Raw genomic sequence first — 24,422 nt, 5'->3', positions numbered from 1 at the left:
GGACACCAATGTAAACACTGAAACTTGTTACGGATTTTTATTGTTGGGTTTTTGTTTTTTGTTTTGACAGGGTCTTACCACAAAGCCTTTGCTGTCTTAGAATTCTCCATGTAGACCGGACTGGCCTCCAATTCACAGAGGTCCACTTGCCTCTCTGCCTCTCAATTGCTGGGGTTAAAAGCGTGTGTCAATATGCCAGGCTCATAGCGCATTTAACTCGGCTAGGCAGTGAACTAGATGCCTGTACACATGTGTTAGGAACAACCAACTCTATAAGAGGAGGTGCCACTATCAGTAATTTTTTTTTCCAGAAAAGAAATCTCTAGATGAGCTGAAAGATATATTCTACCCTCATTGGTGAATTTAGAGCCAGAGTTTAATTGCTGGCTGTTGGCTGTTAGATACTGGTCTTGGCTTGGTGCCTGTCTGCATGTGTGTCTGAGTACCACATGTGTGCCTGGTACCCACAGAAGCCAGAAGATCACCTGGAACTGGAGTGACAGACCCATGCTGCATCAAGGACCTCTGTGTGTGTTGCTCTCTGCCTTATTAGAGAGCCACTTCCTGTTGGTTTTGCTTCTAGTAAATAAGAAATTCAAGCTAATGGGCTTCCTCCCTGCCCTCAACGACTGATACGTACTTAGGACATTCAATTCTGAGATCTTTTAAAAAAACAATATTCTTTTATAACTTCAAATAATATAGTATCAGTTTCTTCATTAAATAGGGTTGAGGAGCTGAAGAGATTACTCAGGAGTTAAGGGAACTTGCTTTTCTTGAGTAGGACCTAGCACCCACGTGGTGGCTGTAACTCTAATTCCAGGGGTCTCATACCCTCTTCTTGCCTCTGTGGGTATCGGGCATGCATACAGTGTGCAGGCATACATACATGTATGCAAATATTCATAATCTTAAAAAGAGTTGTTTAGTACATATTTATTGACTATATCATAGTTTATCTGTTAGAGGTATCAGAGATGCCAAGTTAGTTTAAAATAATCTTTTAAGAGTACCAGAGAGATGGCTCAGGGGTTAAGAGCACTGCCTGCTCTCTCAGAGGACCTGAGTTCAATTTCCAGCATCTATGTGGTGGTTTAGGCAGTTTGTCATTCCAGTTCCAGGGCATCTGATGCCTTCTTCTGGCTTCTGTGGGTACCAAGGCACACATATGTGGTGCTCAGACACATATGTAGGCAAAATATGCTACACACAAAATTATCAATAAGAGCTTAAATTAATTTTCAGAAAGGAAAGTGAGTTCAGGAAGAAGAAACACGAGAGGGGCAGAGAGAAGAGAGAAAAACAAGGAAGTGTTTTCTTTTAAAAATATCTCATGTGTGTAAGTGTTTGCCTGCATGTACGTCTGTGCACCATGTGCATGCCCTGTGCCCACGGAAGCCAGAACTCGTTGGATTCTTTAGGACTAGAGTAACAGATGGTTGTGAGCTGCCATGTGTGTGCTGGGAATCAAACCCAGGTCCCCTGAAAGAGCTGCAAGTCCTGTTAACTGCTGAGCCATCTCTGCAGTCCCAGAAGAAGGTGTTCTTTACCTGTAAAAATCACAACATCCATAAATTAGCATTTTCAAACTTTGACTAGGAAAGGGTTAAAAACGAAATGGAATTATCTCATCAGCACACACCAGAAACAAAGCAATGGAGTGGAATCTATGGACAATTAGGGAAAATCTAAACCAGCAGGCCCAGATGGTAGTTAACTCGGATAAGCTGAGAAATTATCTAATGAATATATTAAACTAATTATGTTCTTCCAAAAATTATGAACTGTTAATTTGGGAAGTATGAAAAACAAAAACAAAAGCATCGTTTTCCTACTAAATGTTATACAGGTGTGGGTAATTGTTTTCCAATATAGATTAGGTATAGATAAGGTTTATAATTTAACAACCGGGGAAAAAAGACAATGTTGATAGAGGGAGCACGGAAATGCTCGGCAGGGTGGCGATGGCATCACGCGACATCTCAGGAAACACTCCAGTGGATCAGCTGGTCACTCTAATTCCCGAGTGTACTTTCATGGTGTGGCAATAAGACAATCAAAACCAGAACAGAGCCTGCTCAGAGCTGTGGTCTGGGAGTCTGCCCTCACTGCCTGTGGGTTTCAGGAACTCTAAGGCTGGCAAGGGACAGGCAGAGAAAGGACTCCATCCTGGTCTCTGCAGAGGCTGTTGCTCAGGAGGAAGAGCGTGGGTTAACTAACCTGCGGTGCACACTGCTGGGGCTGGTTTAGGGAGCACAGTCTCTGAAGAGTTCTCAGTTAGAACTAGGGCATGAGGAGGGCTAGGCTATCTCCGAATGTCAAGAAAGCCTAGTCACCAAAGAAATAACCCTAAAGACCACAGAGAGGTAGCACTTTACATCCAAGAGGTCCATTATAATGAAAATGTCAGACAATGTCTAAAAACTTCAAGTGAGAAGTGTTGGCCTAGTATTAAACTGGTACAGACAATTTGGGAGACAGTTCTTTATTCCTTAAAACATTTCAGCCGAGTGGTGGTGGCGCATGCCTTTAATCCCAGCACTTGGGAGGTAGAGGCAGGCAGATTTCTGAGTTCGAGGCCAGCCTGGTCTACAGAGTGAGGTCCAGGACAGCCAGGGCTACACAGAGAAACCCTGTCTCGAAAAACAAAACAAACAAAAACAAAAAACAAACAAACAAAAATTTCAGCATAGACTTGCCAGTTGACCCACCAGATCTGTCAGGAGAAATGAAAACAACAGCACACAGCAATGTACACAAACAATCATTGCATTAGTCTCTCTTAATGGTTAAACCTGGAAAGCCAAATGTCCACTGATTAATGAATAGATTGAAAATGCTGTAACCATATAACAGAATACTGCTTATTCATAAAAAAGTACAATGTACATGAACCTTGGAAACATTAACTGAAGGAAGCCAGACACAAAAGACCACAAGCAATGTGATCCCATCTATATGAAATGTCTAAACAGGAGGGGCAGACACAGAAGGCAGGCTGGGGGTTACAGAGATGGAGACATACTTTAAACATTGTGCCGCTTCCTTGAGATATTGGAAATATCTGTGCTGGTTGTACATTTCTGAAATACTAAAAACCAGTGCATTCTACACTTGACATGAGTCGGCTGGATGGCATATGACTTATGGATCATTAAAGTTACAAAAAACTCCAAAAATTTTGAAGTCTAATAGTCTAGGCCTTTGGGTTCAAGTTACTGTCTTTGTGATTCCAATGTTGTTTTTAACATTTTTAACATGGGAGATTTTTTTGGAAAAAGGCCATAGAACAGCATCATCTGTCCTAGTCGGGTTTACTATTGCTCTGATGAAACACCGTGACCAAAAGCAAGGTGGGGAGGGAGGGGTTTATTTGGCTCATACCTCAGCATCACTTACCATTGGGAAGTCAGGACAGGACTCTGGAGGAGGAGCTGGTGCAGTGGCCAAGGAGCTTGCTGCTTGCTGGCTTGTTCAGCCTGTTTTCTCATACAACCCAGAACCACCAGCCAGCCCAGGGGTGGCCCTACCCACAATGGTGTAGGCCCTTCCACATCAATCAGTAATTAAGAAAATGCCCTACAGGCTTGCCTGCAGCCTGACGATCTGAAGGCATTTTTTCAATTGAGGCTGTCTCCTTTCTAATGATTTCAGCTTGTTTGACAGAAAACTAGCCAGCACCCCATCTGAGGGCAACGGCTTTGGAATGTTAAAAATGTATTAATAGCTGTCTATGCAACTTAAAAAAAAAAAAAAACCTCTCTATATCTGTTTTCTAAACAATAAGCCCAGAACAATGCTGTGCTCTTCAAGTTCTCATTCAGCGCTCCTAGGGAAAGGGGGCAAAATGTGAGACACCATCCATGTTAAACATACTATCAATGTGGCTGTCTGGCCAGAAGGAGCAAGCATGAGCAGAGCACAGGCAGGTGACTGAAATGCAGAGCTCCAGAGAAGTTCAGTAGGCAGCCACTTCAGGTTAGCTCTTGGTCGTGGGCGGTGCAGAGAAAAAGGCTGACATTGGATGCAGCCTCCAGTCCCCAGCAGTTTACTGCACAGAACGTGCATTTTTTTGTTGTTGTTGTTTTGTTTTTGTTTTTTGAGACAGGGTTTCTCTGTGTAGCCCTGGCTGTCCTGGACCTCACTCTGTAGACCAGGCTGGCCTCGAACTCAGAAATCCACCTGCCTCTGCCTCCCAAATGCTGGGATTAAAGGCGTGCACCACCACCGCCCGGCAGAACATTTCTGACTCAGTCACTGTAATATTGCTGTAGCTTTAAGATATGGGTCTGCAAGGACAAGAGGAGAAGCCAATGATTGATAGGAATCCATGGGACCATACTTATGGGAGGAAATCCTCCTCGCAAAGAAGGCAGTGATGGCAGAAAACAAAACAAACAAAAAAAAAAAAAAACAAAAACTGTGTACTGACTCTCAAGGTGACACTCTGAAGTCCTGTATCAATGGCAAACTGGAAATCTTGGTTTAGGGACTTCCTTGACAGTGGCACAGCCTTCCCGTCTCTGCTGATGACAATACCCTACTGTGTGTTCAGTCAAGAATCTTTCAAGAATCGTTTCCAAATACCTGTTTCTCCCCACCGCCGCCTGTTCTTTGACGTTCATTTATGTGTACGTGCCTGAGCACGGATACTACATCCAGGCAGGAAGCGGTGGTGGGGTCGCTGGAGCTGGAGTTCTGAGCAGTTTCTGGACTTGGATTCTGCTCAGCCACTGCTCCACCCCGGCCCTCAGCTCTCATAAGCATAGATGTGAGTCCGGGAAGCTGTACGGCCTGACCACCATCAGCCTGGACGTGAGCGGTCTGCATCCTGCGCACAGCAGACAAAGTGGCTCTTTGATCGTGAAAGTTAATGGAGTCTCTGCTGGGCCCACAAGGACTTTGGGGAACCCCCCACCCCATCTCCCTTCACCTCTCTGCTCCCTTCCACTGCTCTCCCTTGATTTCATTTGGCTTTCAGCTTTTGTCTGGCAAGGGCAGTATTTCACTTATGTCTTTTTCCTGTATCAGACTGAAATAGCAATAACTACAACCAGGGTCGTAGAGAGCAGGTGTCGATGTCCTTGGAACACAAGCACCTATTGTCTTAAGGGCAAACAAATACCTGCCACCACATCGAGGAGGCAACGGTGGAGCTACGGGGTTTTAAGTAGGTCAGATTTGCATTTAGATAGCTGGTTTTGCTTTCAGCATGCATAATGGATTTAAGGAGAACTCCTAGCTGGAAGCAAAGACTGGAAGACAGACAGTTGGGAAGCTTTTACAACAGACCAGCTGGGAGCCAGCACTGTGTGTGGCTGATAGTAGGAAACAAGGGCAGAGTCCAATACAGAAATATCAGTGTTTGCCTGAATGTGGGGTTTGGAGGGGAAACTTCTGGGTTGAGTTACTTGAAAGATGCATCATTTAATGGTCATAAGATTTATGCCCCAAGATGAAACTGAATTTGTGTTTTAGTTGAGACAGTTTCTCATGTAGCCCAGGCTGGCCTTGAACCCCTAATCATCCTGCCTTGCCCCAACCCTGACCAGAAAATGAAGCTCAAAGGTCCAGTTTGGGAACGGGTAAGACTTGGGTGTGGAGTGATAGGGTGGGGTGGAGGTATATTTCCTATTAGACAGCATTGGAAGTACTGCTGGGTAGGGGCAAGCAGTTAGCCCTGGGGTTTATTTGGCGCCACTGGAGAAATTCAGAACTACAGATACAGATATTATAAGTTTTATAAAAATGTTTTTTAGTATTTAGAATAATTATTAGTTTAAATTTTCATCTTTTCTATTTAAATAAATTATGTGTTTGTGGTTTTGCTTTACCGTAGCCCAGGCTGGCCTATGTAGCTGAGGACATAGCTGTAACTCTCTTCTGCCTCCTTTTGTTAACTGATGGGATTACAGGTGTGTGCCACCCACGCAGGGCTCTGTTTTCCTAACTCCTTTCTCTGAACACGCGTTACTAGGTCACCGTAATCTGTGGTCCCCAGTTTGGGTAACTTTTAGCGGTCAGAGTTCGTGAAAACGCTATTACCTCTTGCCACAGGCGTCTGACCAGTACTAAGGGAACTGGGGTCTGGCTCTGAGGTCCTTCCCTGTGGGAGGGTCTGCTCCCCCACCCACTGCCCCCACCCACCCCACCGGCGGCCCTTCCCAACCCGGAGCGGTGCGATCTCCACAGTAACGGCCGCTCCCCAGCCGCCACCCCTGGCCCAAGCGCCTCTGCTTTGTCCAGCTCTATGGCAACAGCGGGCAGCGCAGAGCCCGCAGCCCCAGGCCGCGCGCCCCAGGGCGGCGGTCGCTCCCCAGACAGCGGGGCCGGGCAGCTGGGCCCCCCGACAGGATGCCGGAGAAGCGGCTCTCGGCGGGTAGGTGGGCCCCGGCACCCCGCCGCAGCGCCCCGCACGACCGTGCTCGACCCCGGCCCGCGGCCACGCTCTGCCTGCCTTTTCTAGAAACCACCAGGGCGGGCCCCTAGTACCATGCTAAGCTCTCCTTTTGCAACTGGGTCCCTTAGGTTAGCTCTGGGGTCAAAGTGGGTCCCAAGCCAGAGTCCAGAGGTCTTTCCTCCCCACCTCCACCTCGAATCCTACCTTAAAATCTAATCCGTGGGGCCGGGGATGGGGTGGGGTATAGGGTAAGGGGATAACATCTGAAATGTAAATAAAATATACAATAATAATAATAATAAAAAATCTAATCCATGTGCGGATAATGAACTTTTACTGAGCTCACCCAGGATGTGTAACAGTAGGGCCAGGGGCTGTCTCGGATGATTTCAGTTGGTTTAAAGAAAGATCTGAGTGTGAAAAGGTGACGGTTTTTGTCTCCTTTCAGAGCCGCCAGAAGTCACAGAAGAAGAGTTTGTAAGTACAATTTAGAAGGGCTACTTGGTGTTTCCCCCTTGGCTTTTGTTTTAATAGAAAGGGTTAGATTCCAGAAGAAGCTGCCTGTCTTTCCTTTTGACATTGCAGCTACCACAGTGGCGAGACAGCAGACTGTTTTACATTCTCTTCCGGGCCAAAGCTGTCTCCTGTAAAAGACCTCATGTAATTTCCCCATACAGTTGCTGTTCCTACGTCCCTACAGGGGCAGGCCGGCTATCTCCGCGGCCTTGTTGTGATGTGCTGGCAGTTCCTGGTTGCAGTAAACATTAGTAGATGACATTGAAGAAAACGGGCTGAGCAGTAATGTTGCTGGTTGGTACAACTCCAGCGTTAAAGATGGGCAGAAGGATGGGGAGTTCAAGGTCATTCTTAGTGACATAGCAAACTCAAGGCTACGTGAGATCCTGTCTTTAAAAAAAAAAATACTCACCCTCTCCCCCCATGGTAGCACTCAGGCCTTTAAACTTAGCACTAGGAAGGCAGAGGCAGGAGGATTTCTGAGAGTTTGAGGCCAGCCTGGTCTACAGAGCAAGTTCCAGGACAGCTAGCGCTACATAGAAAGACCTTGTCTCAAAAACAATAACCACCACCACCACCCAATCAATCAATAAATAATAAAAATAACAAAACCCCAAACCCCAAAACTAATCAACCAAACAAGCAAAAACAACAACAGAGACCAGCAATCCATTCGTAAGCGTTTCAATTGTTTTCATACGTTGTTCTCAGGTCAGAATTTTGAAGAAATTGAGCATGCTAAGTATTTGCCAAATCCATTTATCATTTGGGAGAGTGCTGTCTTTAGAGAATAAATACTCTATGAAGCCTATTGCTTGCCCCAGGGCGCAGACCGATGCAGAGGTGACGTTCCTGCCATGGCCCAAGGCTGGAGCTCAAACCACTTCGGTTTTTACCAATGTAAATACTGCAGCACTTCTCTTGTTGGTGGATTATCCTATTACTTTTGGCTTTTCATTCAACAAATGAACAACATTCAACAAATGAACAAATTCAACAACAAGTGGTTGTGTATTCAAAGTATTGTCCTAAATGCTGGGGCTAAGTCTCAAAACTTTAACAGCCCAGCAGGGGCCAACAGGAGCGAGGGCTGAGTCAGCAGATACTGGAAGGAGGAGGAGGTGGAGGGGGCGGGAGAAGGAGGGGCGGAGGAGAAAAGAGAAACCCCAGGCTTCTATGTAGAGCCTCGATTAGTGGGAAATTTACGTTATTCCAGTACTGAGGCTCAAGTGCTTCTTGCAGCAGGGCTTCTGGGCCAGCCCCTCCTTTCCAGTACAGTCCAGCCTGGGCATCTTAAGAGCACTTAGCAGCACACCACTTAACATTTGAGTGATTGTACTTGAAGACTCTTAACTTGCCCTGCCTCCCTGGGCACCCACTGTAATCCAGGCCTTGAGTCCAGTCTTCTCCTTTCCAGCTTCTCTCTTCCCACTCTTACGATCTATTGACCTTTGGGACTCTACTCTCCAGTAGTTTGTGGGCGAGCTCCTGTTTGCCCTGGAGCTTTTACCCTCCTCTGTCTCTTGAGAATTCCTACTCCATATGCCATCCCACATTTGCTCACGGTGTCCTACATAACCTGTGCTGGCCAGGATAACATCAAACTCGGCATCCAGCTGCTTCAGCTTCCCAGGGCTGGGTGGATTTCAGATGTGTGCACCACATCTGTGTCCAGACAACTCTTTCACTGCTTCTGCACATTCGGTGAGCTATCAGGTATCCATGAGTCACCTCTTTAAAACCCTCACCTGTGCTCTCCAGCCCCCGATTCTGCTTTTCCATTGCTTTCTTATGTTTTGGTGAATGGTACACTCCTGTTCAGTCTCTCATGCTGCCTGCCTTTCTCCCTCGATGATCGACCCCAGCCTCCCTCCTTAGCCATGTTTGCCTCTGCATCCTCAGACCTGCTGTTCTATCTCCATCTTCATCCTCCATCCTCGGGCACAGAGTTCGGCTGCTGTCTTAACTGATACCAATTCAACACTTCTCTCAACTGTAGCTCCTCTTTGTCTAAAGCACTGGATGCAAACTTGTGTGCATCAGTTGTCCTGGACTGCATCTCTCCTGCCATGGCTGTCATATTGCTGTTAATTCTTTCCAAAATCACTGTCTTAGTAGGAAACTTGATGCATAGCTAGTATTGCCGGATGCTGGCCACAGACGGATGTTTAACCCTAGGACAGCCCTCTGAGGTCGCAGCTATTTCCCACATTTCATAAATGAGGAGGCCAAACTTCACAGAAGTAAGCTATAACTGAGGAGCCCTTCAGACACTCAGTCTTCCTTAATCTGCACCCAACCCTGTTCTCTAGGATACATATTCACCCACCCTGCTTTGAGCTTACATGCTCTGCTCTGGCCAGGCTGCCCTGTTTGCCTCCCGCTCCCTTTGCTGTCAGCTGTGACTGGGTTACCCTTCCTCATCCATTTCACATTCCTTCTGGCCAGCTCATCTCCACAAAAACCTTCCCAAACCCAATGACACGCAGACCGCCTTGGCACTTGGGCAGCTTCCCATGAAGACCAGTTTGTGACCAGATCCTCAAATTCACATGCTCAACCAATTCACAGTGTCGGCTGTCTCCTTAAATTAAAATTAACCTTCCAAACATATGCTTGGCTTTGGTTCTCATCAATAAACGGCATATTCTTAGAAAAAGATCCTAGCCAGTCTACTATCCAGAGTAAAGCCCAGCTTTTCTGCCTCTCCTGCCGGTAAGTGCTGTCATGTGACCGGGTTCTGGGTGACAGGCTCTGAGTAGGATCCTATGCTGGGCCCTACTTCTGAAAAGCTGATGTTTCCAGTGTCAGGTAGCTGGTCCTTCATCTCAGGCTTATTATTGGTTGAGCCACACTAGCAGTTGGGTTAGTGAGATTCTAGTTTTCGTAAGTATAAAAGGGAAGAGTCACTGGTGTTCTTCCTCTTGCTGGAACAGTGATGGGGTGCTGGAGCGGAAGCAGCTGCCTTGGATCCTGAGGAGGCATCTCGAGGATAACAGAGTCATGATCAAAGGTGGCAGCCCAGAAGCTGCTTGGGGTTACACAGACAAAAAAAACCTTCCTGTTTCATTTAAGAAGTGATGTTTCCGTGTTCCTATGTTTATAATCATTTTCTTCATATTTTCTCAATCAGTAATCTAAAACTGCACTGCTATTATGGATGTTACAAAGGATCTTAACATTCACACAGGGGCTTCATTTTCAAAGCATAGAACTTGTTGGAATCAACCACTTGCCTGCCAGGGACATTGCATATATGTACATTTCTGCTTTTAGGCTAGAGGCTTGTTTTGGGGGCAGGGTCTTGCTCTGTGGATCTGGCTAGCTTGGACCTCTATGTGGACTATACTTTCCTTGGAGTGGTATAGGCTGATCCTCCTGCCTCTGCCTTCCACATGCTAGGTTATAGCCCTGAGTCATTATGCCCAGTTATTTAAACATTTTATGTATATTTTTTGAATTTTCTTAAAAAAAACTTGTAGGCCAGAAATGTCTTGAGCTTCTTGCCCCCAGCTTGTGCCTGCCACACGCTGAGACTATAGCATAGGCATGTGCCACCGTACCTGGATCAGCATCTTTATTGTGTTTGGTTGAGCTTTGGTACAAAAAGTTAGTATATTTTGATGTTCTTTGTGGAGTATACTTTTATTTATGTAGATGAGTGAGATGAGGTCAGATTGTCTTATGACACACTGGGATTTATTACATGCAATATACACATTGAGTCAAGTTATGAAAGTGTCTCCTGTTATTTTTAGCAGTAGGTCAGAGTGTATTAAGAATTTAAGCGCCTGAGTTTTAAATCCTGATTGCTTTCTTCTTGTGTACCTTAAAAGTAGTTTGTTTGTAATAGGAAAACCCAATCCCAACAATATGGTGGCCTAAATGAGACCTGCATAATGACAACACTGACTGACATGCCAACATGAACGGGGGAATGTCACAAGGCCCTGCCCCTAGATGAAGTACTTAATACACTAAGATATAGCTTCCCCAAAGAAACGCCGATTTTGATGTATTTGAACAATCCTTTTAAGTTCCATGGCTGTCTCTAGGAAACATGACTGTGCCACAGTACTCCTTCACCATGGAGTAAAGGCAAGACACCAGTGTCCCCGAGATACTCAGTCCCCAACAAGAGTTGCTCAGCAGCTAAGAGGAGATGCTTAGAAATGTTATGTCAACTTGTAGACATGTTTATAGCTGGAGAGTCTAGCAACGAGAGCTGGGACCGCACTGGATGCCCTTTGGTTTCTTTCCTAGTGACTCATTCTTCATGTATTTCAGGAAAAATTCACGTCTGAAATGGATTATGAAAACGAGAACAAAGCAGGTGTTCATTATGTGCTGTGACAGACTCAGAACCGGAAGCACCTAGGGCAGTGGTTCTCAACCTGTGGGTCGAGACCCCTTTGGGGATTGAACGACTCACAGGGGTCACTTAAGAGCACTGGGAAACAGATATTCACATTACAATCTGTTAACAGTAGCAAAATTCAGTTATGAAGTAGCAACAACAATAATTTTGAGATTGGGGTCATCACACCACGAGAAACTGTACTGAAGGGTTGTAGCATCAGGACGGTTGAGAACCACTGAGCTGGAGTGAGTTTGTAAGTCTGAGGGTTATCTAAGAGTTGCTGGTCCACCAGGCTCTATGCAATGCAGGGAGCTAAGTTTAAATCAGCTAACAATAAAAATGAAATGCATATTTTAGAAAAAGTAACAAGAAATTTTATACCTTACAGTTATTAATATATTTGTTAACATAGTTATATTAATTTGTAAAATTAATATAAAATATACATTTTTCCATTCATGCATTCATGCTCCTGTGGCTTAGTATTATAAAATTTGGTTACTTTTAAAAACTAACTTAGAGAATTTAATAAAATAAATTTCATCTAAAAGACATAGTTGTTGTTTTATAGTATCATTTAATTTTGAATTTACTAACTCCACCGGGGTTTGGCTACTCTGATTGTAACACAAATGCCTTCTACCTGGGTGATGCTAAAATTATTGATTTGAGTTAGGATGTGTTTCTTAAGAGTTAACTTGGTGCCTCACTAAATAAAGCATGATAATCTGAAATGTTATTTTTCTGGCTAACATTTTATCAGCTTGACATAAGATAGAGTCATCTCAGGAGAGGGAACCTCACTTGAGAAAATGCCAGCATCAGAGTGGCCTGCGGGACAGACTGGCCTGCGAGCCGGCCTGCGGGACATGGCCCCACTGATGTCCTACAGCTTAACTGAAGACTGATGGGGGAGGCCCAGTTTGCCGTTTATGGGGCTATCCCTGGGCTGGTGGTCCTGGGTGCTATAAGGAAGCAGGCTGAGCAAGCCATGGGAAGCCAGCCAGTGAGCAGCAGCACTGCGGTACCACTCTGGAGGTGGTGCATGTGTGAGCCCGTGGTTCATCTGCGGTAATCACTTGGGGTCTGAGCAGACTAAACCCTGTGCTGATTAGCTGAGACTTCTAATACGTTCCTTGATGTGCATCTTGAATCTTGAAGCCAGAGCTATTTATAAAGCTCTCCAGACTCTGCAGTTACTTAAAGTTACCAAAACAAATCCTCCTCCTATTCCTCTTCCTCCTCCTTCCTCCTCCTCCTTTTGGTGTCTATGTGTACATGCATACATACATGCCTGTGTAAGAGACCTGAGTGTAGACCAGATGTCAACCTTGGTGTTGTTCCTCAGGAGCCTAGACACTGTTTTTTGCTTTTGTTTTTCTCTCTTCCCTCTTCCTCTACCCCTCCTCCCCTTCCTCCTTCCTCTTCTTCCTCCCCTCCCCTCCTCCTCACTTTCACTTTTTCCCCTCCCCCTTCTCAGCAGCGTCTCTTGCTGATTAGGCCCCATGGGCTGGCTGAGAGCCCCAGGGATGCTCTGGTCTCTGCCTCCCCACTACACCCAGCTTCCTGTGTGAGCACTGGGATTGAAGTCAAGTCAGAGGAATGCCTGCACAGCAAGCTCTTTACCAACTGAGCTATCTCTCCAGCCACTACTTCACTAAATTTTAAAAATTGGCTAGTAATAAAAAGAAAATTATCAGCCATATGGAAATAATAGCATTGTGTCATATTTCAACTTTCGTGTTAGATTTGCAAAATTGAAATATAATTATGAATAATAAAATAACCACATGTACTGTTCAGCCGAGTGTGCCATGATGTGCTCGTGACACAATGGAAACGCTGACTAATGGAGTAAGGTGTTGATGATCTCCACAGCAGTTTTGTTCTTGGCAGGGGGGGTTTGATTTTGCCAATTTTAAAAGTGGCCCTGTTGGTGGATGAGACAGTTACAGAAAAAAAAAAAAAAATATATATATATATATATATATATATATATATATATATATATATGATCTGTGCTCAGAACATATCAATCTGTGCTCTTATGCATTGGCAAAAGAGTCTGTGTTCAAGATCAAGCAGGATCCTGATCCTGAAAACGGAATCCCAGCAAAATTGAATAGTATCCTTAGCCTGTCATTTCAGTTGAGCAGTGAAGAATTTCACATGTTTAATACTTGCTACTGCTTTTAACAAGTCTTCCTTTGCTTCCTTTAAATGCGTAGTATTCTTCTTCTTCATTTATTTGTGTATATGCATGTGTGTGCACATGTGGGAGTCAGAGGACAACTCTGTGAAGTCTGTCCTCTCTACAGAGTTATGGGGATTACGTGCAGGCGTCAGATTCCCATCTTCTATATCTTCTGCTTCTATTCGCTGACGTGCATAATTAGGAGTCTGGGAAATGTGTGTGGAGCGTTAGCTTGTATTCGTTGACACTGCTCCCATGCCCGGCTACGTGCCACGCCCCATCTGTTACCTAGCTGCAGTAGCAAGGCCTTCTGAGAGAACGTTCCAATCTAGTTTCTTTTTTTGTTGAGGGTGGCAATAGTGGGTGAGGCAAAGTCTCAGGTTGTCTAATTTACTTTAAACTCACTCCATAGCTGAGGCTGGCCTTGAACTCTCAATCCCATGCCCCCTGAGTGCTCAGCTCATGTTGTAGTCCATTTTCCTGTCCCTTCCAGGGACTGTGTTAGGTTTGTAGTGAGCATTCAGTGTGTAACTGACTTAAAAGGTCTCAAGGATTTAAGCCATAGTAATACAGACACGCTTCAAAACATGGCCATAATATGTTTTTGTGTTTTTGCAGGAAAATTGTTTGGCGACCGACAACTTCCTTGTGGATTACTTTAATGAGTTCTTAAGTCTTCCTGTGAGTACATGATGATGTCCTATTGGATATATTATTAAAGTATTTAAACATTATTAGAATGTATGTGTGTGTGTGCATTTACGTGTGTCTATGCGTGTCTGTATGCATACATGCCACCGTGCATGAGTGTATGGTCACACCACAGTGCAGATGTGGGGACATCAGAGGACAGTGCTGTGGAGTTCTCTCTCTGCCTTATGTAGAATCTGGTGGAAGTCAAGCTGTCAGCTTGAGCAGCCAACTCCTTACTCATGGAGCCGCCTCAGTAGCCCCAAACAAAGATTGTAACCACTGAACTATTTACCAGACATATTTATCAAACTAAAGGACTGGGTGAGGTGGCATATGCCTCTAATGCCAGCATTCAGGAGGCAGACACAGGCAGATCTCTATGAGTGTGAAGCCAGCCTGGTCTAGACTGAAAGTCCCTGGCCAGCCGGTTATATAGTGAGACCTGGTCTCAAAATTAAAATAATAAAAATGAAGGTCAATTAAAGTAAACTGTGGCTGTGTGGTTAATCACACCTCTAACACCCCTAAACCCAACACTTTGAAGCCTGAGGCAGGAGAACTGACATAATTAAATGCCAGCATGGGCTATAGCATGAGAGACTGCCCTCCCCACCCCCCAAAAAGGAAGGAAGGTAGGAAGAAGAAAAAATAATAAAAATAAAGATCAATTACAAAAATTTGATCAATTTGTCTCTCTTTATAGTTACATATTTGGTTTTAAATCCTACTTAGAAATACTCTTACTGAAGAAAGCTGGTGTTTCTCTGAGTAGCAGAAGGCATTTGTACAAAGCCCTGGCCAGTTGGCAACATACTGGACTTCCGGCAGGCTGATAAGTACAATATCAAAAAATAAAAAAATCTCAAGAAACTTTTTTTTTTTAAACTCTAGGCTGTTATTGCTATCCTCTTGGGAAGATATTAAAGTAGAATTTGTATTTAAGGCAACCAGAGTTTGTATTAGTAATGCCGGTTCATAGAGCTTCAGTGCAATAGCAATGATTTACAGAGTAGGTATCAGGAGATTTAAGAAGCATAAAGTGAGAGTTCCTGAGATGGTTTATGTTGTAAAGCTGGCGGGGACTAGCTCTTCAAAGGACGTTAGCTAGGCAAGTTTCTCGGTAAGGTTCATAAAAGCATGAAAACTTATTTTATTAACATTTTAACAAGTAAAGGGCTGGGTACACAGCTCAGCTAATAGAGTGCTCACCCAGTCCATGCAAACCCCTGGATTTGATCCCTAGCACCACAGTGGTGGTGGTGGTGGTGGTGCATGCCTGTCATGCCAACATTAGGATAGTGGGATCAATAGTCTCAGAAGTTCAAAGTCAGCCTTAGCTAAATGAGACCTTGTCTCAAAAAGACCAACAAGCAAACAAAATTTTTTTTAACTAGGAAAATTTTGGAACATAGAGATTGTGAACAGTGGATTATAAACAGTTAGCAGCGCTAAGCCCAGCCGCTCACAGTGTCTGTGAAGGGGGAGGGACAGAGCATCATGTTCTTTTGAGGTCTGTACCAATGACCTACCCATGTGGGAGTGCTTGTTTTGTGAATTTTTCTTCTCGATTTGATACAAGTATGGACAGTGAGTGGAACCAGCAAGAAAGTTAGACCAAGCTGCCCAGATATCTTTTCCCTTTCCAGAAACAGAGCAGGCAGCACTGGAGGAGTCCCACGGGGTCCTCAGGCCACTCTCCTTGGCTCTCTTTCCAGCTGTCACCATCTGCCCCTGTTATATAACCTCCAGTGGCAACACAAGATTGCCAGAATTCTGCTTTTCCAGATTATACAATCTTTCCATGACCTCAGGCTCTTCAAATCTCCGTTCTTCCCAAAGAAGCACATTCTGTAAAACTTAAGAAAGTTTGATGTAGCATTTGCATAGCATACACAGCTATATAGTAAGTTCAGGGCCTGCCTGGGGCACAGGAGACAGCACCTTAAAAAGAAAAAAGGCATGGTGAGGTGCAAGAGTATAGCTCAGGGGTAGAACGCTTGTTTAGCACGCTCATAGGCCTGGGGTTCAGTTCCCAGTACCTCACAACATCCCCAACCAACCAACAACAACACACTTTAAATCTTAAATTTCATTTTCTCGGCATTTATATCTTGGTGCCAAGCTTTGAGATTATCTTGGTGTTTCTTTGCTTCGGGAAGAAAGTGAGTTCCCTACCATGTCCAGAAAATCTGTAGTTACCCGTAGACGTCAGCATAAAAGTAACAGAAAACCAAAGCCAAGCATGACAGCTCATGCCTGTAATCCCAGCTTCTTAGAAGGGTGAGGCAGGAGGATTGCCCTAAATTTGAGGCCATCCTCAGCAACATAGTTTCAGACTATCTTTTTAAGAAAAAGGAAGAAGAAAATTTATGGAAAAATTCAGCCACGGTCCTGCCATACAGTCAAAATCTACATCTGCAGTTTGTGTGTTTTCTTTGATGCCTTAGGTCAAGTGGCAGCATCTGTGTTCTCCTCTCCCCACTCCCCATGTCTTCTTTCTTTTTAAGGTGTGGTGGTCTGTGCCCCATGCAGGCCCTGAACTTACTATGTACCTCTGTGTATGCTAGGCAAGCACTACACCAAACTTTCATCCCCTAGTATGTGCTTGGACACACACACACACACACACACACACACACACACACACACACACGTCAAGCCTAGTGAACCTAGTGCATCGACCTGCTTGGGCTCTGCTCCATCTTTCTCTCTAATTCCTTCAGCCTTCCACCTCCAAATCTTTATTTCTTTAGCCCTGTTTGCATCTTTTGTACCGTGTAGTCAACCTGTCAATTGCCAGTCTTCACACTACAACAGGGATGAGCTGCCACAGATTTGCAAAGAGAATTTGAAGGCAGGAAGAAGAAGGGATGGTGGATTCCCACAGCAAGGTCCTGGCAGAGTTCTAGAGCATCAGTAATGCTTGGTTTCTGAGCACCTAGATAAGAATCAGAAGCCAACCTATTACCAGGAGAAAGTGTGCCAAGTCAGGCTCTCTCCTTTTGGATTAAGTACTGGTATTTTAGGCACCTGTAAATATTGTGTATTACAGTTTCAATAAAGTATTATAAAAATAACAAATTCAATCATGTTTCTTACCCCACTGCTTTAGACAATGCTCCTGCTTTCCTGTTACACCAGGATTACAACCTCCTGGTCTTTGTTTCCTCTCTGTTTTCATCCTATGTCTTTTTCAGCTTAACTTCTTGTGTTTCTTAAAAATGAATATGCCAGGGGCTCCAGCTGGCTTTATGTCAACTAATATAAGCTAAGGTCATCTGAGAGGAGGAGCCTCAATTAAGGAAATGCCTTCATGTGATCAGGCTGTAGGCAAGCCTATAAGGTATTTTTAAAATTAGTGATTGGTGCCATCCCCAGGCTGGTGGTCCTAGATTCTATAAGAAAGCAGGCTGAGCGAGGCGTGGGGAGCAAGCCAGTAAGCAGCACCCCTCCATGCCTTCTGCATCAGCTCCTGCATCCAGGTTTCTGCCCAGTCTGAGTTCCTGCCTTGGCTTTTCTCATTGGACTGTGATTCAGGATATATAAGCCCAATGTGTCCTCCTTCCCCAAATTGCTTTTGGCCATGATGTTTCAACATAGCTATAGTGACTTTGACTTAGGACAGCGAGCAGATCTGGCCTGGAGATCTGAGACATTCGTATCATGTTCTTACTACCTACATGACTGGTGTTCAATAGGCCTTTCCAACTCCCTCTGAATTAATATCCTGCTTATAGGCTTTATTTGCATCCAAAGCCCTTGTCGTTATATGTGAATTATATGTGAAATTAATTTTCAAATATTTTAACTAGGGTTGATTCTTAATAGCCCCCAGGCTGAACGGCACACTCCTTTAGTGTGGAGTTCACAACCTCTGCAGTGTGGCCTCAGTTTAATCTTTCTGCCCACACTACCTTCACAAGACCTGTATGACACTGCCTTCCTGCCTTCTGTGTCCTTTAACCCACCAAGTCACATGAGCCGCACATCCTGTGCTTGGCTCTCACTCTGTAGTGATTTGGAAAGAGTGCACTGGAGTGCTCTTGTTCTGGCCCCGCCCCTCATTACCCCTGTGGTTTTAGAAATGCCTTAACCTTTTATTTATGCTTAACCTTGTATTTCTTTCTCTGAAAAACAAAACGAGTACATCTTTCAAGATTGCTGCAGAGTGAGGTAATGTGTGTGATGTATTAAGAGTTTATTTTTCCTTTTAACCTCACGGCCTCATCTTCCATCCCTGAAGTACAGGCAACCATCTCTTCAGCTGGATGGGTGGGTCTGAGTCAGTGTGGAGGGTACTCTCCCATTCCACACAAAGCTGTCACTGGTATTTGCCTTTTAAAAATTATTTTTATTAGAAGCTTGGATGAAAAATCATAAGAGAGCCAATATTTTTCCAGTTTAAGGTCACTCCACTGGTAAATGACAGGGTCCACCCGAGGCCACATGGCCCAGAGAGCTTTGCGTGTCCTGCCGTAGAACTAGCAACAGAATATAAACAGATCATTTGGATAGCGAGGCCTCATGCTTATCCTGATACATTAAACGAAGTAAAACAAACAAAGCTAATGTGTTTTTAGGGTGCGTTAACCAAAGTATAGTTCAGATCAAGAAAAAATATTAGTCTGGAGCATAGAAGGCACGTGGTGTTTTTTTGTAAAAGGCTGGACTGTTAGACCACATTTGGAATATTGTGTTGCGATCTTGGTCCCATATGTTGAGAGTTGCTTTGCCAAGCTGGTTTCTGGGAGACTCAGCCTGTGAACATTCAGGAAACCATGAAAGAAGTTGAATGTTTAGCCTGGCTTGAGGCTCGGTGGCAGGGGCTCGGTGGCAGGGGCTAGGTGGCAGGGACTCGGTGGCAGGACGTGGAATGGGTAAACCCTTCTAAAGATCTCAAGATATAATCAAGGGAAATGTATTAATACCCCATGAATCCAGAGACAGGCAGAACCCCGTTTAAAAGAAGCTAGTTTTCAAACAATAAGATGGCTGACTTGAGAAGTAGTAAACTCTCCTACATCAGGAGATTTTCAGGTGGAGGCTGGGAAGTGAGTATTGTATTAGAAGAGAGGGAGGGGGAAAGGGAAGATAGAATTTTTTTATTGGAAATTTTATTTATTTACATTTCAGATGTTATCCCCTTTCCCCATTCTCCCCTCACCCCATATCCCATCTCCCCTCGTCCTGCTTCTATGAGGGTGTGCCACCACCCACCCACTCACTCTCACCTCCCCGCCCTCGAATTCTCCCACACTGGGGCATCCAGCCTTCAAGGGACCAAGGACCTCCTCTCCCACCTATGCCCAACAAGGCCAACTTCCCTTACATATACAGCTGGAGCCATGTGTCTCTCCCTGTGTGCTCCCAGACTGGTGGTTTAGACCCTAGGGAGCTCTGGGTTGGTTGGTATTGTTGCTCTCCATATGGGGCTGCAAACCCCTCCAGCTCCTTCTGTTACATTTGCCCTTAAGATGATGTCCTATGACCACTAATTAGAAAACTCATAATATTGATGAATGTGGGATGAATCTTATCCCACATTCTTATTGTGTAATAAAGAGAATTTAGCCAGGTGATGGTGGCACACACCTTTCAACTCAGCACTTGAGAGGCAGAGGCAGGTGGATCTCTGTGAATTTGAGACCAGCCCGGTCTGTAGTTCGAGTTCTAGGGCAGCCAGGGCTACACAGAGAAGTCCTCTCTTGAAAAACAAATAAACAAACAAACAACAAACCAGAGAGAGGGAGAGAGAGAGAGAGAGATGTAAATTGACACACCAGCTCTCTTCTGCATTTCTCCAACTCCTTCAGGGTCATTTACCTCTCATTTCTACATCTTTATGTAAAGTCTTTGAAATAGAGAATGCTTCTTTATGTAGTCTCTCTCTTCCCTTCCTCTCCTTCTTCCTCATCACATTGTATGTATGCAACCTCAGTCAGAGCCTGAGACTATAGCTAAAGATCCTCAGGTCTTAGGTCAATCTAGACTTCTGAGCACTCTGAGACCCCACCCCACCTTTGTAGGAACATACCCAAGGCAAAAGTGGACCATGAATCAGCCTCTGGCTCCTTCACGGTCCCTTCCATTACACCATTACCCTCCTGGGACATGTAAGATCCAGAGCCCGATGGCTGGTAGCCTGCCCCCATGTTGTTTCTGATGAGGGAAGTCCAGGACAGTTGCCTCTGTTATAAATGATCGTGGCACTTTCCAAATCTTAGCTTTCATAACTTTGTTGTGTTTGTTCTCAAGCCAAGTTCACATTCAGATATTGTTTTCATTTGGTGTCTGGGTTTTTTTCTTTCTGTCAACTCTTTATGGACAAGTGTTTGCTCATTAGGTTTTCTTCTGTGCTATAGTGCGAGAACATTTCCCCTTTGGTTTGGTTTTGTGTGTTCTATGCTCAGTGACTGTTGTGGGGTTGAGTGGATGAGCCCACATAGATTTAGGTTGGTTCTCTGTGGGTGGTTTCAAATGTTTGTGACATTTATGGTTTGCAGAAGCTGAAGGGGTGGCCTGCTCTGTACCCTCCTTGCAAGGATAGGTATGCCATATGTTTGCCAGACTGCTTAGCTATGCACTTTCAGAATTTTACCATAACTCCTGCTTGGCCTGATTCTCCACACTTTTTTAAATCTGTAAACTATTATAATTTCTTGCAGCTTTATGAAAGAGTTATATGCTAGAAGGAGCTGTTGGATGATGGGGGGGATGGAGAAAGGTGGGCTGAGGGAAGAGGGCTTGGGTCTTCCATTGCCAAGATGTAAATACTCAAGGGATTGATTTTCAAAGGCATGCTGACAGGACGCCAGGTAACTGCTTACTTAGTTCAGTGCTTATACCTGTGGATGTTTTGATAAACCCTGTAGCTCTCACATAAACCACTCAGATTCCTGTAACTCAATTTGTTAACTGAGGGTATCCCTCTGTACATTTCATGTGGCATGACTCCTTCTATCTCACTGTTGAATGTCTGGTAAACAATTTATAGTTCAGCATCTAAAATGTCAATAAAAGTTAGATTAAAAGAAGTTGTTATTGGTAACCAACTTGTTAGATTCAAGTTAGTCAGATGTTTTTTGTTCACTGATGTGGATTCATGTTTGCAATACAGCTTTGGGGCTCAATTAACAGAGACAGAGTTGGAGCAGAGATGGACATGTGTTAAATTAACCTAGTCATTAGTTTTTAATTTAAATACTGTTCAGCTAAATAATTTGGCACCAGTGGGTTCCAGTGGTGTTGGGCCGGCGGTTTAAGCACAACACTAATTATTCGCAGGTTTTTTCCCTCCTCCTCTTCTTTTCAGAGAAATGTGGAACCAGCGATTTATTGTGGTAAAAATATTTTCAAGCACTTGCTTTTTCTGTGAAAATATTTTTCGCACATGGATGACTAGTGCCACAGAGCTAGCTCTCACCACCTTCAGGACAATCTGTTTTAGAGCATTGAGAGAATGACACCCTTGGAATGAGAAAATTAAGTCAGGAAAGGAGCAGTCTGTAGGAGCTTGTCTGACTCTGAGGCGCAAGCTGAAGACTTTTCTGCTGCATGATTAGAAACTGTGTTGTGAAAATCAGCCCACTCAGCTTTCCAGTGTCCTTCCTTCCCATGACCCGTCTCTCCGTGTCTTGTACTGTTATTTCTGAATTCATTTTAGTGGTTTTGTAGATAAGTGTAGAGATGACAAGAGAAAAGTAAGGACTTGTCGGAGGTGAGCTGTGCTGAAGGCTTTGTGTCTTTTCTTTCATGTACAGAACATAGATGGCCAGCAACACCACATGTGTGATTGTGCAGGCCAGTCAGCATAGGGAAAGTGCAGAACATGGCCTTCTGAGTTTATCATAGCCCAGATTCTGCTCCCTCTGGCTAAAATTCTTTACCAGCACCCTGTCCATCTAAAGCAAAGGTTCTTAGACTTGAGTGGGCTTTAGAACTACCAAAGGGCTTCAAAGATTTGAGAGGTCTGGGCTCCATCTTGTTTCTAACTCTAGGGAGGGGCCCGAGAACTGGCATTTCTCAAGGTTCTAACAGATGCTGCTGCAGCTGGTCAGGGAGCTGTCTAGTCCGAGGACCACTGTGAATGGTGGACCCCCTCCGTTGTGAAGCATGGAATGCAGTGCAGGTCCCTGGTAAGCCAGCTCTCTGCTTTCCCTCCAGGCTTGTGGCCTGTATTCCCTGGGCCTGTTAAGCTCCAGCAAATGCCCTGCTGCATGCAGTTTGCTCAGGGTACCCTGTTCTTCAGGATCTCCTGTATCTTGGTGCACTGGCTCGTTCTTTGATGAAATCTTTGTCTTTTTTATCTGATGACAGTTCATTCTTTAGTGAGCCCTTGTGTGCACCCCAGTGCTGCTCCTGTGCTTTTTAGGTGACACCGATACGTGCACGCTGTTATAACTTGAGATGACCACAGTTGCACACAGAACAAGGGCAGTTTCAAGATAGAAGGTGGTTTTGTGTGCTGTACCATTCCACGACTATGTCTCCCAGAGAGGGCTGTGAGGTACAGTGTGAGAGCCTGCCATTCTCTAATGGGTCTCATCCTTCTTGCTTCTCTTTTTAGAATTATTTTTTTAATCTTTATTTTTATTTCATGTGCTTTTGCCAGCATGCGTGTCTGTGTGAAAGTGTTAGATCCTCTAGAACTGGAGTTACAGACAGGTGTGAGCCACCATGTGGGTACTGGGAATTGAACCCTGGTCCTCTGGAAGAGCAGCCAGTGCTCTTAACTGCTGACTCATCTAACCGGCTTCCTTTCTTGCCTCTTAATAATGTAATAGTCATTATGTAAGGGCAACTCCATCATTAAACATGAATATTGTGTGCAGCATGAACATTAGACACAGGCCTACAGCAACACCTGGCAGTGACTATTGTCAACAACTCATTTCCATGCTGACAGACAACTGCCTGTGTTCAACCTGAACGGGGTTGAACATGGTGTTGCCCCTTACAGTGCTTTCAAGGACTCTATAGGGTTAATTTTAATTAAGTGTGATTTGACTTCATTCTTAGCTTTGGAGTTCATGCCTCTGGTAGACAGCCTTTCTTTCTTGTCTGTGTGTGTTTATGAATCTTTTCTATTAGATTGCAGATGCTCTGTGCCACACTCACTTCAGGCTGTGTGATCTCTGCTCCCTCGGTCTAGTAATACATCAGCTATCCTACTGGGTCACTGAGCAGAGATTCTGTACTGTAGAAATGAATGCCCTAGTAGAAGAACAATGGAATCAAACAGTCTCCCTAGAGGATAAAATACACAGGCTGGCTAGTTTTATGTCAACTTGACATAAGCTAGAGTTATCTGAAAAGAGGAAACCTCAAAATGCCTCGACAAAATCCAACTGCAGGGCATTTAAAAAAAATTCATTATTGATAAGGGAGGGCCCAGCCCATTGCGGGTGATGCCACCCCTGGGCTGGTGGTCCTGCATTCTATAAGAAAGCAGGCTGAGCAAGCCATGATGAGCAAATCAGTAAGCAGCATCCTTCATGGCCTCTGCATCAGCTCCTGCCTCCAGGTTCCTGCCCTGTTTGAGTTCCTGTCCTGACTTCAAGGAAGTGATGAACAGTGATGTGGAAGTGAAAGGCAAATAAGCCCTTTCTCTCCAAGTTGCTTTGGTCATGATGTTTCGTCACATGGTGTTTAATGATACCCTGCCAAAGACAGCTGCCGGCTTTTTCTCCTGCAGAGGTAATTATGAGCAGACAGAGTATTGGGCGTAGACGGCACCTCTGTGCTATCTAGTTAAAACCCAAGAAGGCAAAGTCGTTTCCCCAGTGGTTTTCCATTGAATTATTCTGCCTGTTCTTTCTGTGTAGTTTCTAGCTTAACCTGTTTTCAAGTCTGCTAACCAGACCAGACAAAATACCCTAGCATTGTTCATGTCTTTGTGGACCTTGGCATTTGCATTTACATGGATTTTAATGTAAGCTAATGTTTTGTTGACTTTATCACAGGAAAAAGTGGATGTTTATTTCCCTGTTCCTTCAAAGGAGGAAGCGGTGCCTTATCCAGCTCTGCATCTCTAAGTTTAGGATCACAAGTGACACTTAAACGTTTACAATTTTTGATATTGTGGAAATAAATTATTGAGGGAAATATTTGAATTTGTTATTTGACATTTTATAATTTTGGAATCATAGTGCTATTAAGGGCTTTCTGAGATCTAATCTAACACATAGCTTTTAACGCAGAAAAACATTGCCCTTGGCAAAGATTTTTAAACCTTAAATAATCTTGTTTTGTATTTTTTT

General features: G+C 44.4%; 1 protein-coding gene across 2 annotated transcripts in view; it reads left to right on the top strand.

Moving 5' to 3' along the window:
- Positions 1-6,167: 6,167 nt before the first annotated feature.
- The window catches only part of Rgs22 (regulator of G protein signaling 22), a 110,567-nt gene continuing 92,312 nt past the window's right edge, over positions 6,168-24,422 (top strand). Inside the window, exons 1-3 of one of the 2 annotated variants that reach the window (XM_076911262.1) lie at positions 6,168-6,379; positions 6,849-6,877; positions 14,089-14,151. In XM_076911262.1, coding sequence (XP_076767377.1) covers positions 6,355-6,379; positions 6,849-6,877; positions 14,089-14,151 — 117 coding nt within the window. In that variant the 5' untranslated portion in view covers positions 6,168-6,354. The remainder of the gene's footprint in view (positions 6,380-6,848; positions 6,878-14,088; positions 14,152-24,422) is intronic. The other variant, XM_034516753.2, reaches the window with a different exon arrangement.

The sequence above is a fragment of the Arvicanthis niloticus genome, chromosome 13, assembly GCF_011762505.2.
Source record: "Arvicanthis niloticus isolate mArvNil1 chromosome 13, mArvNil1.pat.X, whole genome shotgun sequence".
NCBI lineage: Eukaryota > Metazoa > Chordata > Mammalia > Rodentia > Muridae > Arvicanthis > Arvicanthis niloticus.
Note: the sequence above shows the minus strand (reverse complement) of the source record. Positions and strands in the feature narration are given on the sequence as shown.